Source organism: Leptidea sinapis, chromosome 23 (genome assembly GCF_905404315.1).
Source record: "Leptidea sinapis chromosome 23, ilLepSina1.1, whole genome shotgun sequence".
NCBI classification, from domain to species: domain Eukaryota; kingdom Metazoa; phylum Arthropoda; class Insecta; order Lepidoptera; family Pieridae; genus Leptidea; species Leptidea sinapis.
This window is the reverse complement of record NC_066287.1, coordinates 6,539,419-6,552,203: the sequence shown is the minus strand read 5'-3', so window position 1 is coordinate 6,552,203 and position 12,785 is coordinate 6,539,419. Positions and strand designations below refer to the sequence as shown.

At 37.6% G+C, this 12,785-nt stretch overlaps 1 protein-coding gene across 3 annotated transcripts in view; it reads left to right on the top strand.

The window, feature by feature from the left end:
• LOC126971324 (uncharacterized) overlaps window positions 1-12,785 on the top strand; it is a 39,383-nt gene that overhangs the window by 15,974 nt on the left and 10,624 nt on the right. For 2 of the 3 annotated variants that reach the window (XM_050817555.1, XM_050817556.1), the window contains exon 7: window positions 2,462-2,647. In XM_050817555.1, coding sequence (XP_050673512.1) covers window positions 2,462-2,647 — 186 coding nt within the window. Of the gene's footprint in view, window positions 1-2,461; window positions 2,648-6,254; window positions 6,277-12,785 lie in introns of those variants that run through there. The other variant, XM_050817557.1, reaches the window with a different exon arrangement.

The window sequence follows — 12,785 nt, the reverse complement described above, 5'->3', positions numbered from 1 at the left end:
GCAGCCGCCCATTGACCTTTCAGACGGGAGTTAGAATGTATGGGAGAATCTCGCTACCTTATACAAAAAGACTCAAATTCTGACTCGTAGGGTATTATTATTATTATTATTTGAAGAGGGTGGCTATTTCCTAGTCCTAAAGATTCCTAGTAATACCGCGTCCAAAGTTTAACTATTGTGTTCGCCACTCATACTAAAGCTCGTCGTCAATCCCTGCCGCCTTTACGAACCGCAGTAATTCCTTGACGCGAGTGTTGCAAACACTATCTGGTGGCACGAAGTAGTCGCCAAAGATTGTGTTACGCTTATGCATTAGTGGGCCGCAGTCGCAGAGTAGATGAATAGGCGTTTCATCATCCTCAACGCAGAATCTGCAAGTTTTGTCGCTTTTGATGCCGACCACACTGAGGTGCTTGTTTAGGTGACAGTGCCCGGTTAGCATCCTAGTGAGTATGCATAGATTTTCTTGTTCAAAGATAGGGCTTCATTCGCATAGCTGCTGTTGAATGCCCTTATCAGTGCTTTAGAGTGGTTTAAACCTGAAGAGTTGTTCCAGGTGCTTCTTGTTTACATTGGTTACTCAGGGTGTGTCGGATGGCGCTCTTAGGCACTCCACAAATGGGTTCCGGACCATATTGGACTGCTTTAGCCCCAGCTCTTGCGAGCTCATCGGTCATTTAATTGCCTATGATTCCGGCATGCCCTGGGACCCATCTGGGAATCACTCTGTTTTTCATGCCTAATGAATTCAGGCATTCAACTCAATTATTGACTAACTTAGACGTCGTCAAGTCAGCGTCTAAAGCCAACAATGCTGCCTGACTATCAGAATGAGAATGTATATGTTATGATTGAAGTAGCCTTTTTGGATATTGGTTTCCGCGCATTCCAAGATGGCGTACACCTCTGCTTGAAATATGGAGGTAAAGCTCCCCAGGTTTCTGCTGTATTTAAACCTGGGGCGTTCTCCATAGACCCCACAGCCAACTTTATTTTCCATTTTGGACCCATCGGTGAACCACATGAGGCTCCAGTCCTTCCACGAGACTTTGTTGTTCATCCAGTCGTCCCTGGAAGGTAGTTCCACGATATAGTGTTTAACAGAGATTAATTGTGGAATCATCTGATCAGGTAACATGCCTAATATGTGGTCTCGCAGAACTGAGTCTTCTAAAGTCCTAAGCGTTTGCGACATCCAGTTACATGAACCCCCCTGTGCGATAGCCCTCAGCATGCTTGCCTTCGCCTCTTGCTGTATGAACAGTGGAAGAGGCGGTAGGTTTAGCATTGCTTCAATGGCCGCACTGGAGTAGACGTCATGGCCCCGGTTACCAACATACAGGCAAGTCTCTGCAGGCTATCAGTCTGTCTGCAGTTGTTTTCTGGCTGGCTTTGTTCCACCACACAATGGAGGCGTATGTGATTGTTGGTGTCACAATTGCTGTGCCATAGGAGGATCTTTGGGCGCATTCTCCAATGTACCAGTGTCTCCAGTGTACCAGACGTCGACATACACCCAAGGTTGTTTTGGCCTTTTTTACGGCTTTGTCGATGTGAGAATTCCATGTGAGTTTCTGGTCGAATGTGACTCCCAGATACTTAACCTCAGCTGAGAATTCTAAAGTAGAACCGTTCAAGGGAGACTTCAGTTTGTTAAGTGTCCGTTTCCTCGTGGATGGCACAATAACAGTCTTTCCTGCGTTGACTGACAGTTTGTTGGCTGTACACCACTGTGAGATGGTGTTTAGCACCTTTTGCAATATAGTAGGCTTTGGCAGAAACCTCTGACGATAATAACTAGGTCGTCTGCGTACCCTAGTGCATCAACCCTGAGTTCTGCCAGCTTACTAAGTAGTTCGTCTACTGCTAGTGTCCATATAAGTGGCGAAAGAACGCCACCTTGTGGGCAACCTCGAGTAGTGTGTAGCTCCAGTGATGTCCCATGGAGCGAGATTAGAGCTTTGCGATTTGAGAGCATTGACCTTACCCATTTGACTCGTAGGTTACTCGTAGAGATTAGTGCGTATTATTGTACAAAAACAAAAAAATCTTACCTCCAAGTATTCAAATAGTTATGAAATATTATAATATCATCACAGATAAGATAATAATTTCTGAAAGTTAAACGATTATGCTCAATATTTACTTAAGGAGAATAAACCCCTTTTTTTTTTTTTTATGGAATAGAAGGACAAACGAGCGTACCAGTCACCTGATGTTAAGTGATCACCGCCGCCCACATTCTCTTGCAACACCAGAGGAATCACAAGAGCTTTGCCGGCCTTTAAGGTATGTCGTATCGTCCCGGAAACACCTCACAAGGAAGCTCATTCCACAGCTTCGTAGTACGAGGAAGAAAGCTCCTTGAAAACTTATTAATTCCTCTTATTAAAAAAATATTAAAATTATTAAACTATAAATATTATATTATAAAATTTTAAATGTCTTTATATATGTTTAGTACAAGGAAGAGCAAGCACGCCGTAAAGTGATAGCGCTTCAAGGTGATGTGGATTCTGCTCGAGGACTGACGATAGAAGTTGAGAGGGCTATGAGAGCTGAACTGGCTGCCCTTAAGGACCAGATGACTCCAGTCTCCAAGGAACTGCTCCGAGAAGAAGCAGAGAACAAAAGTATGATGGATCAAGTTAGTACCGCATCACTTCACAGAAATATATAAAGTTAATATACACAAACAAAATTTGAAAACAAAATTTTATGAACGATCGGGACACGAACGAGAGCTCTTACCAACTAAGCCAACCGTTCGAGTGACGTATCGTTGATGTTGTGGCTTCATCTACAGGATCTACTTTACAGTTGCTCTACTCCAACATTTGCATATTAGGAAATTTACTTGAGATGTTGCTCTTGCAAATCTAAACAATTTGTTGTGGTTTTAAAGTGTCTCGAACCCGCGTCCCGCATCGTTCATAAAATTTTGTTTTTAAAGTTTTATTTGTGTAATTAATCCCAGAAGTAAGGGTTAGCACTTTAAAACATAACGAATTGTTAAGTTTATTTACAATAAAATGTAGAAAAATAGAGCCAAAACTGATTTCACTATATAAGTAGGTATAAAACAAAAGAAGTAACATTTTATGATATAATAAGCCTGAATAAGGTAACAAAATATTTACAATTACTATAATAAGCTACTTAGAAAATAGACTTAAGATAATAAGGTTACAAGAGTGTGTGTGCGTGTATGTAAGGTTATGTGTATTATATATGTATTTGAGGGTGTATGCATTATGTGTGCATGTTGAATATGCATTGCAAATGAACGCAGATTTGATAATATAATAATGTTTTATTGGTCACTTTAAACAGAATCGGTAACAACATTCACGGCTTACAAAACAGTAGACAAGTCTTCTCGCTTGCTCGCAGTGAGCTAAACCGAAACTCAGTGAGCAATTATTTAAGGCCACAGAGTTTGTCTAGTAGTACATAGAAGTCTTTGGTCCAAGCCTGGCTTTTTTTATGGCAATGAGGGACGAGACGAGCGTAATTGATACGCCGTGCCCATTACAATGTAGTGCCTCTCAGGATTCTTGAAAAACCCAAAATTCTGATCGGCACTAAAATTTCGCTCGTCACCTTGAGACATTAGATGTTATGTCTCATTTGCCCAGTAAAGTCAGCTACGGCGCCCTTCGGAACGAAACACAATAACGCTTACACATTACTGTTTCACGCAGAAATAGGCGCCGTTGTGGTATCCATAATCTAAACAAGAAACAAAACATTTTTCTTGTAAACTACAATTTTTTTTCTAGAAGATGACGACAAACGATCATACAGGTTACATGGTGTTAAGTGATCACCGCTCACATTCTCCTGCAACACCATAGGAAGCATAGGAATGTTTATGGACTTTGCCGAAGGTGTACGTACACCTTCCTAAAAGCGCTAAAAAGCGGGTAAGGCATTCCATAGTTTGATTGTACGTGACAGAATGTGACTTGAAAACTTCTAAAGTAACACCACACCTTCAGATGGTGAAGTGATGATCCAGCAATGCTTGTACAACAACGAATAATAAGTTTAGATCGGTATTTGACATAGCTTTAGTTCCGTTTACCTACCAAAGCCACGAAAACCCAAACTTCATAATGGCTTAAAAAGGCATAAAAGGCATTTATTTTCTCAAAATTGATTCCTTTAGAATTCATTTTTAAGTAATTATTTAATAAAACATTTAAATTTATTTATAGATACGAGGGCGGCACTGAAAATTTCGGGAATCAAGGAAGTGACACAACATTACTATTTAAAAATGTATTTATTGCTTTTCGAAGTATCCTCCGCGAAATTGACACATTTTTCCATACGATGGAACCAATCACTGAAGCAACCATTCCATTCGGAAGTTGGGGTCTCCAAAATGGCCGTTTTGTAGGCGTCCACAGCTTCTTGCATGCATCACCATGAAAATCTCTGAACACTCAATTTATTCTTTATTTTAGGGAAATTATAGAAATCATTAGGGCTTAGGTCAGGGCTGTACGGCGAATGGTCTAATAATTCTATGTTTTCATGCTCTAAAAACCCTTTTGTTCTGTGCGCGGTGTGAGAACTCGCATTGTCGTGATGGAGGATGATGCGGCGGTTGCAGTTCTCTTTTCGGAGTTCAGAAACGACCTGTGGCAAACAAATGTTAGCGTACCATTCTGCATTAACCGTTCTTTGTCCCTCAAGAGGAATAGTTGCAACATGGCCGGTTTTGGAGACAAACGTGGCCACCATTTTATTTGCAACACTCCGTGAACGAACAATTTTTTTTGGCTTTAACACATTTTCGAACACCCAAACTCGTTACTAGTTTTTTGTTTCGGGTTCGTTCGCGTATAACCAGGATTCGTCACCTGATACGATGTTGTATACAACATTTGAGGATCCTGCGTGAAATCTTTCGAGAGTTATGACGCACCAAGTAACGCGAGCCGCTTTCTGCTCTTCACAGAGCAAATGCGATATCCATCGGGAAAACAACTTTGTTACACCTAATTGTTCATGCAAGAGTATTTGTATTTGACTCATGCCAATGTCTAAAGTTGCCTCAATTTCGTGGTCACATGTCGATCTTCCTCGATCAGCTTACGCACAGCATCAACGTTTTCTTTGGTGACTGCAGTTTTTGCACGACCTTGACGGGGATCATCACTGAGCTTGACACGTCCACGTTGAAATTCCAAGTTGAAGTTTCATAAGAACTCGATAGGAATCATTATATTACACTCGTAGTGAACTTAAGGTCTTGTTTGAATAATTACACTACAGTTGGCAGGTACTAATACAAAGGCAAAATAAGTTTTAAATAGAGTTGTTTTCACCTCATTGCTGCACTTTGCAAATCTTTGTGCTATCATGTTGTTACGTACCGAGAGCGCCCTTCGCTCCCTTTCAATATCGCAATTATAGTACTAGTCAATCAAAATGGCTACAATCACAATAGGCTGTCTATTTATATCTTGCTCTATCTCCCTTATTTGTTGTTCTGAATAATTCGAGACGTAGAAAAAATATTGATATTGCGGTTTCTTGCCAGAAAAAATACGAGACAGTTAGTTTAAGCAAGATCTGGAAATAAACGCTTGATAAATGCGTCATAAATTACCAAACACAAATATAAATTAACACGTTCTTTAAAGTGTGAACAAATAGATTTGAGTAGACAAGTTCAGACGTGTTGAATTCCATTTGACAATAGAGTTTAAGATGTCGCAGTTTTGTTTAATGGATATTTATCGCTTTTTATTGAAATTTGGTTTGGACAGATCAAATCATAAGCTAATGGACGTTATCAATAACCTATCTACCCTTAGTTTAACATACGGCTACAATGCTGTCACCGTTTAATAACAAGATCTTATCTATCCATAGTATCCCTAGTTATGTCCAATATAGTTATAGTCCAATGCTATCTGTAAATAGGTTATTGAAATGTAAGTAAGCGTAAAAGGATAGATTTGTCTACGTCTAGTAAGTTAAACTAAGGATAGATAGGTTATTGAAAACGGCCGTTAGTATACTACCGTAATAAACGAACCCTGTGTGAAAATAAGATAACTATCCTGACATAAAAACCTAGGTGTGAGAAAGAGACGGAATAGATGAACATCAAGAAACCGCATTGAAACAATTTAGTGTCCATTAGTATCCCGTCATATTCGACCGCGTTTTAATTTTAGTGTTTTTATCGTTATCGTGTTCTGTATTAGATTGTGTTGTTACATATAGCAAGAATCCAAATAAAGAAACATTTTACAGGTAAATAGTGATTCTTCAATACTACTTTCTTGACGTTTATATTCGAAGACCATATGCACTAAAATATAAAATATTACGTTTTATATACGAAATAAATACTCTATTTTCTTAAGATTAAAATCATTTAAGAAAATAGGTGGTGGATAAGAATATGTTAATGAATATGACGTCGTTTATCAAAATACTACACACTTCACTAACACATCTGTAAAACTAGCACACATAAATATGTTAAATTTAGTATTCCATAATGAGGAGAGTGTTTGTCTATTACTCTAGCATAATAAGTTTATGGTTCAGATTGCATGCGATTTAGAAGCCGATCAGCTGAAATCAAATCGATTGAACTCGTACTTCTATGCAACAGCTTACAAACAATTATGTTAAATTTGAATTGTTAAACTTATACATCTTTTATCACGTTACGTTTATCATGCGTACGGCACACCGACACCTTATTTCGACACCCTGTCTGTCTATTTGTCATACTTCAGCTACCAAGCCTCTTGTAACTCATAATATGTCTATTGAACCACAACATTTTTTTTTATGGAATAGGAGGACAAACGAGCGTACGGGTCATCTGGTGTTAAGTGATCACCGCCGCCCACAATCTCTTGCAACACCAGAGGAATCACAAGAGCGTTGCCGGCCTTTAAGGAAGGTGTACGCGCTTTTTTTGAAGGTACCCATGTCGTATTGTCCCGGAAACACCGCACAAGGAAGCTCATTCCATAGCTTTGTAGTACGAGGGAGAAAGCTCTTTGAAAACCGCACTGTGGAGGACCGCCACACATCCAGATGGTGGGGATGAAATCCTAACTTGTGGCGTGTCGTGCGAAGGTGGAATTCGGCGGCAGGAATCAGGTAAAACAGCTCTTCGGAACACTCCCCGTGATAAATGCGGTAGAAGACACACAACAAGTTTTTAGACAACCGATAGAAACAGGCCAGGATTATTAGTTTAGTTTAGTGTATCAGACTCTAGAGTCCAGACGTATTTAAATGATCTAAGGTTGATTAACAATTGCACGTCTTTGTTTATGAATGCCTACAGAATGAATGAAGAATGAATGGATGAATAAAAACTTGATACAGACACTTGGGGTAGGGTCGGTTTCTTACCATAAATAAATTCGGCACTTAGTTGTCGACGACATATAATCGTGCTTTATAAATAATAATAATAAATCGTTGATCTCGATGTGCTGTCTAATAAATATTTATATCTATTTATATCAAAGATTTTCCAAGTCCAAAGATATGACGCAAAGAAAATACCTTAACTCACTGGACGTTGAAGGATGATCAATGAACGATTTTATATGTTTGATTTCATAGCTATCGAGTGATGTGATAATTAAACTTGAATGTGGATCATATATGTGTATATTTTGTCATCATCACATTTTGTATAACATCCCACTATTGAAGCACATCCAAAGACGAAGATTTTTTATGAGGTGGTAAAGTAGATGACAAAAATGTAGAAGGCTGCAAAATATTTCTATATCCTTACGGCTGAAAACTGGGATTGAAATTCAGTTTTTTTCGGTGTCAGCTTAACATGATCAAAGACGAAAGAGCATTGTTAAACGCAAAAAAATCTTTAATATCCATTGGTGTTACGTTATCTACTTGTCTTCCTCGTAGAAGGTCGTGGAGTTATCAAGTTGTAAATAGCTTTTAAATATTAACAGACTAAGCGGAAATTATGTGAAGCAAGGAAAATCGCAACATATTACAATAATTCAATGATCAATCAACCATTCTGATTTTTTTAATTTCATGGTTATCGAGTGGTGTAATAATCAATCTTTAGATGGGGATCATATACAGGATGTCCCCAAATTAAACGTCAAGCCGAAACTGGAGGATAGGCTAGATCAGTGTTTTTCAAAGTGGGTCTCACGCCCCACAGGTAATTTTATAGTTAAGAGGGCAATTTAAAAATGGGCTCGGTCCGACACTCGCTTTGGGTAATTTAAGTTCAATGCTAGATATTCGTGACAAATTCAACAAAAAAGGCAAACTCCAAGAATTTACAAGAAATCTTTTAGTACCGTTTCCATCTTCATATATCACCAAATATCACAACGAGAAGACTTGAGATAAAAGCTAAGTAAATTGGAACCTAATACAAATTCTCTGTGGAGCAAGCATCAAGTGCAAAGACTCCATTAAATGAATATAGAAAAATTAATGTTAAAATTATTTTGAATTTCAGTTTATTATTATATGTTTTGAAATTTTAGTAACGATGTTTTGATAACAATTTTATAGTGATTTCTTCCTAAAACTTATCATTTATATTTAATAAGGGACCAAAACAATTTTTAGAGTCATCAAATGTTGTACCATTTTGGAATTCTTTTTAAAGGCGCCAACTTTTGATGGCACTTGCCAAGGCACTCTTGTACATTTTTTTTCAGAAAGCTCTGAGAAAGTCGAGATACCTAGGTAACACTGAAAATGTGTAGAAAATGAAAAACGGCTTAATGTAAAAAGTTGACAATACTTTTTATTGTTTTTCGAAGTAATCTCCTCTTCTCTCTGCACATCGTCGCATTCAATGGAACCACTGAGAAAAGCAGTGGGCCCATTCTTCCTTAGGGGTCTCTTCTATGGCATCTTCGTACGCTTTCACCGCATCTTTAGGGCTCGTAGAGCGTATACCTCGAATTTTATATTTAGTTCTTGGGAATAAATAAAAGTCGCAGGGCGCCAGGCCTGACCTGGCTGTATGACTGTATGGCGGAAGACTCATTATCTCGAAACCTGCCATAGTCATATTTTCAACAGGCCGTTTTGCGGAGTACGCTCAAGCATTGTCTTGGTTAAGGAGGATTCTGCTTCGAGGCGCTGCTGTCAAACTTTTTTCAAAACAACAGGCAAACAGCGATTGACATACCAGTCCGCAGTAATTATCCTTCTAGCACAATTATCTTCTAGCACAACTCTTGCGAAATGACCTTTCCGACCAAAGAATGAGCCGATCATCTTTTTTCTTTAACTTCTTTCTTTCTTTACCTTGGTTGGATCTCCTCGAAAGGAAACACCCACTGGGCTGATTGGCTTTTGGTTTCGGGTTCGTAGCAGTATATCCAGCTTTCATCACTTGTGACGATGTCAAATACAGTATTTGAGTCACCGCCGTCGAATTTATCTAACATTTGGCGATGCCAGTCCATGCGAAGGTGTTTCTGGTCGTCAGTAAAAGTATGGGGAATCCATCTGGTAAAAAGCTTCCTGACCCCTAAATGTTCGTGTAATATTTTTTGAACTTGACTCATACCAATGCCTAGGCTTGCCCGTATCTCTATCATGCGTCGCACAGCACTGATGTTATCTTTAGTAGTCGCTGTTAAAGGACGTCCCTCACGCGGATCATCATTGAGATTGCTACCTCCACGCTTAAACTCGTTAAACCAATTATAAATAGTGGCACGAGATGGGGCTTCATTAAGAAATGCTAATCGCAGCCTATCATAGCTTTGTTGTTGAGTAAGCCCACAACTAAAGTCGTAATAAATCATTGACGGAAAATTTCTCGCGTTAGGTTCATTTTCACGTGTAACAAGAGTTTTAGATTTACCGCCAATTCACATAAACAAATGACAAATGAATGCAATATACTACATTAGGTTACAGAAGAGTTCTAAAATTGAAATTCAAAAAAAGTTTTCATTAGCAATGGGTATAACTGGCCAGTTCTAAACATTTTCAGTGTTACCCACGTATTGTGATAATGTTGAATTTATAGAAAAGTATTTCTAAGAAAATTTAGGGCATTTGTATTTTTGATTGTGATTAAATTAATGTTATTGAAGGTTATGCTGACACGTTTGAAATTGGCTAAAATAAAAGATATTAACCACAATAACCAAGTAATGGTTAAAAATTGAGAAAATGTGCTTTTTTTGTTTAATACCCATAATTTCTAAAGAACATGTGATGGATTTTTTTTCTGATTTTTCTCATGATGTTTACCATCTAGCCTATCGTCTTGTTTTAGCTGGACTTTAAATTTTGGGACACCTGTATATGTATTATGTAGATACAAAACCATGCTGTGTGATCTGATGTTGTTTTCATCACTTTTTGGATTGCGTCCCACTCGACGTTCAAATGTGTTCGAAGTGAGTGACTTGATTGAGTGAGTTTCATTCTCGTTCTCGTGAAAAGATAGTAGGGATAGGAAAACAATCACCGTAGATTTAATTTTACGGTGATTAATAAAATGTTGACAGAAACGTAAGCTTCAAATAAAAAATGACAATTCACGATGATCGCGAAATAAGTAGCGTTATCAGTACGGCAGTGTTTGTCACCGTTTATTACATGTTATATTATATATATATGTTATATATGTTGATTAAACTGTTTGGGTAAATGTAGTTGTAAGTCCAATGTAAATAATGATAATATTTTAATAAATTTTATTTTTTCACAGACTAATTAGATAAGTTTGCGTAATATAAAGTGGAGTTAGTCTGTTTGATAATGTGGTACATTTATCTTGTGGGGAGTTTGACCTTATTCAGAATGTATTATCGGAGATTGAAGACCTCGCTAATATATGCTTGTAAAAATTGAAATTTATCTGATATAGATATGGTGTGACTAGTTTACTGCACAGACTAGTAAAAACTCCGTGTCACCTTACATAACGGTGTAGCACCAAAACAAGCCGATTAACGTGTAAATACATAGCCCCACGCATACACACTACTACAGGTCGATAGGCGGCTATTATGAGAATTGTCATCTTGTCTGTGACAGATCAGTTTGCGTCTCAATAAAATATTTTAAAAATGCCGTCGTGCGTTGTGATTAAGTGTAAAAACGATACTTTATAAGTATTTGTGACCATATATGATTATTTAAGTAGCCACACACAAACTACTCACTTGCGCATATCACAGCGCGTAGTCCTTTTTACTCGTCCTTGGTTTACTGTACTTATTTTTTTTTAATGAAAATAAGGGATATTTTGATAGTATCGTGTCCTATATGATATTGCTATGGGGCAATGCAGCCGATATTAATTCGTTATCAAAAGGAGCTGACACAGCGTTATGCTGCGTTGGTATAATACCAACACAGCGCTGATTTTCAGCAGCCCCCTGGTGACCCATGAATATCAAGTCGGGGTCACATAAGGTTTAACACCCAATGAATGAATGAATTTTAAAAATTTATTGCTCACTGAAATGCTATTATAATCAAGCACTGGATTGGCCATTCTCTATTCGATGGAATGGGCGAGGTGGAATGAAAAATAGACCGCCAATCCAGTGAACTGGACTTGATTGATCACTGGAATGGTACATTCCAGTGCAGGTTCACATTATTCCAGTCCAGCGCTGGAATGCTACTGGTATAATGTGAACCTGCACTGTATTTGGCCGAGCATAAAACGGAAATCTTCGACTTAAATAAATTTGTTAACTTTAACTTAAATTTATCTTTGACTAGAACCTCATCAGCATCAAATAATCGAAGAGTCCTGTGTAAATGTATATTCTTTGCTTTGTTCACACTTCTTTCTGTTATTGTGAGTTGTCTAAGAGACAAAGCCTCGATATATAGAAAAATCACGTTTTCTCTCATAAAGGGTAGGTTACAATGCGTTCGATAGAATTTAGTTATTGGAGTTGTAAAAACCGATTATGAATTAATATTTTTATCAAACGTGCTTCGGCTTGAAACACATTTTAACTTCGATAAGCGTTTTATTATGAACAACGGTTACAATGTAAATGATCAAAAGGTAAGAAGGCTGAAAAATATTTATAATTCCTTAGGGCTGCAAACTTACACTACATTTAATCAGTGTCAGCTAAACGTGATAGAAGACGAAACAGGAATTTGTTAAACGCAAAAAAGGTTTTTCTCAAGTTATTTATTTGTATAAAGCGTTGTATTAGGTCGTGAAATAATAGTTTTAAATAACTCTTAATTAAAATAGAAGCTGCCCCTTGGAGCTATTAAAAATCTGAATGATCCAATAAAAAGATACTATGAAATAAAAAGATAATATGAAAATCAAACATACTTTTAGCGCCTTTGGTTATATTCATGGCAAAATCCTCAAGGTTTAATCTCTGGAACATAGTAGGTATCTGTTTCATAATATATTCTTATTAACTCCTTTATTCTTTAATGAATGAGTTACTTATTTTCTGGCTGACTACTTGGACTAAAAGTCGGAACTCTTTATAACGATATTACATAGGTATGAATTCTATATAACGAGTTTCGACTGTAAAGGGCAATCATAATATTAATGATTGCTAACTAAATTATATAGGCATTTGTAGATTAGATTTTCTTAGTTTATTGTTTTATGAGAATAAGAGACGTGACGAGCAGGACGTTCAGCTGATGTCATTTGATACGCCTTGCCCATTTAAATGCAGTACCGTTAAGGATTCTTGAAAAACCCAAACATTCTGAGCGGCATTACAATTGCGCTCGTCACCTTGAGACATAAGATGTTAAGTCTC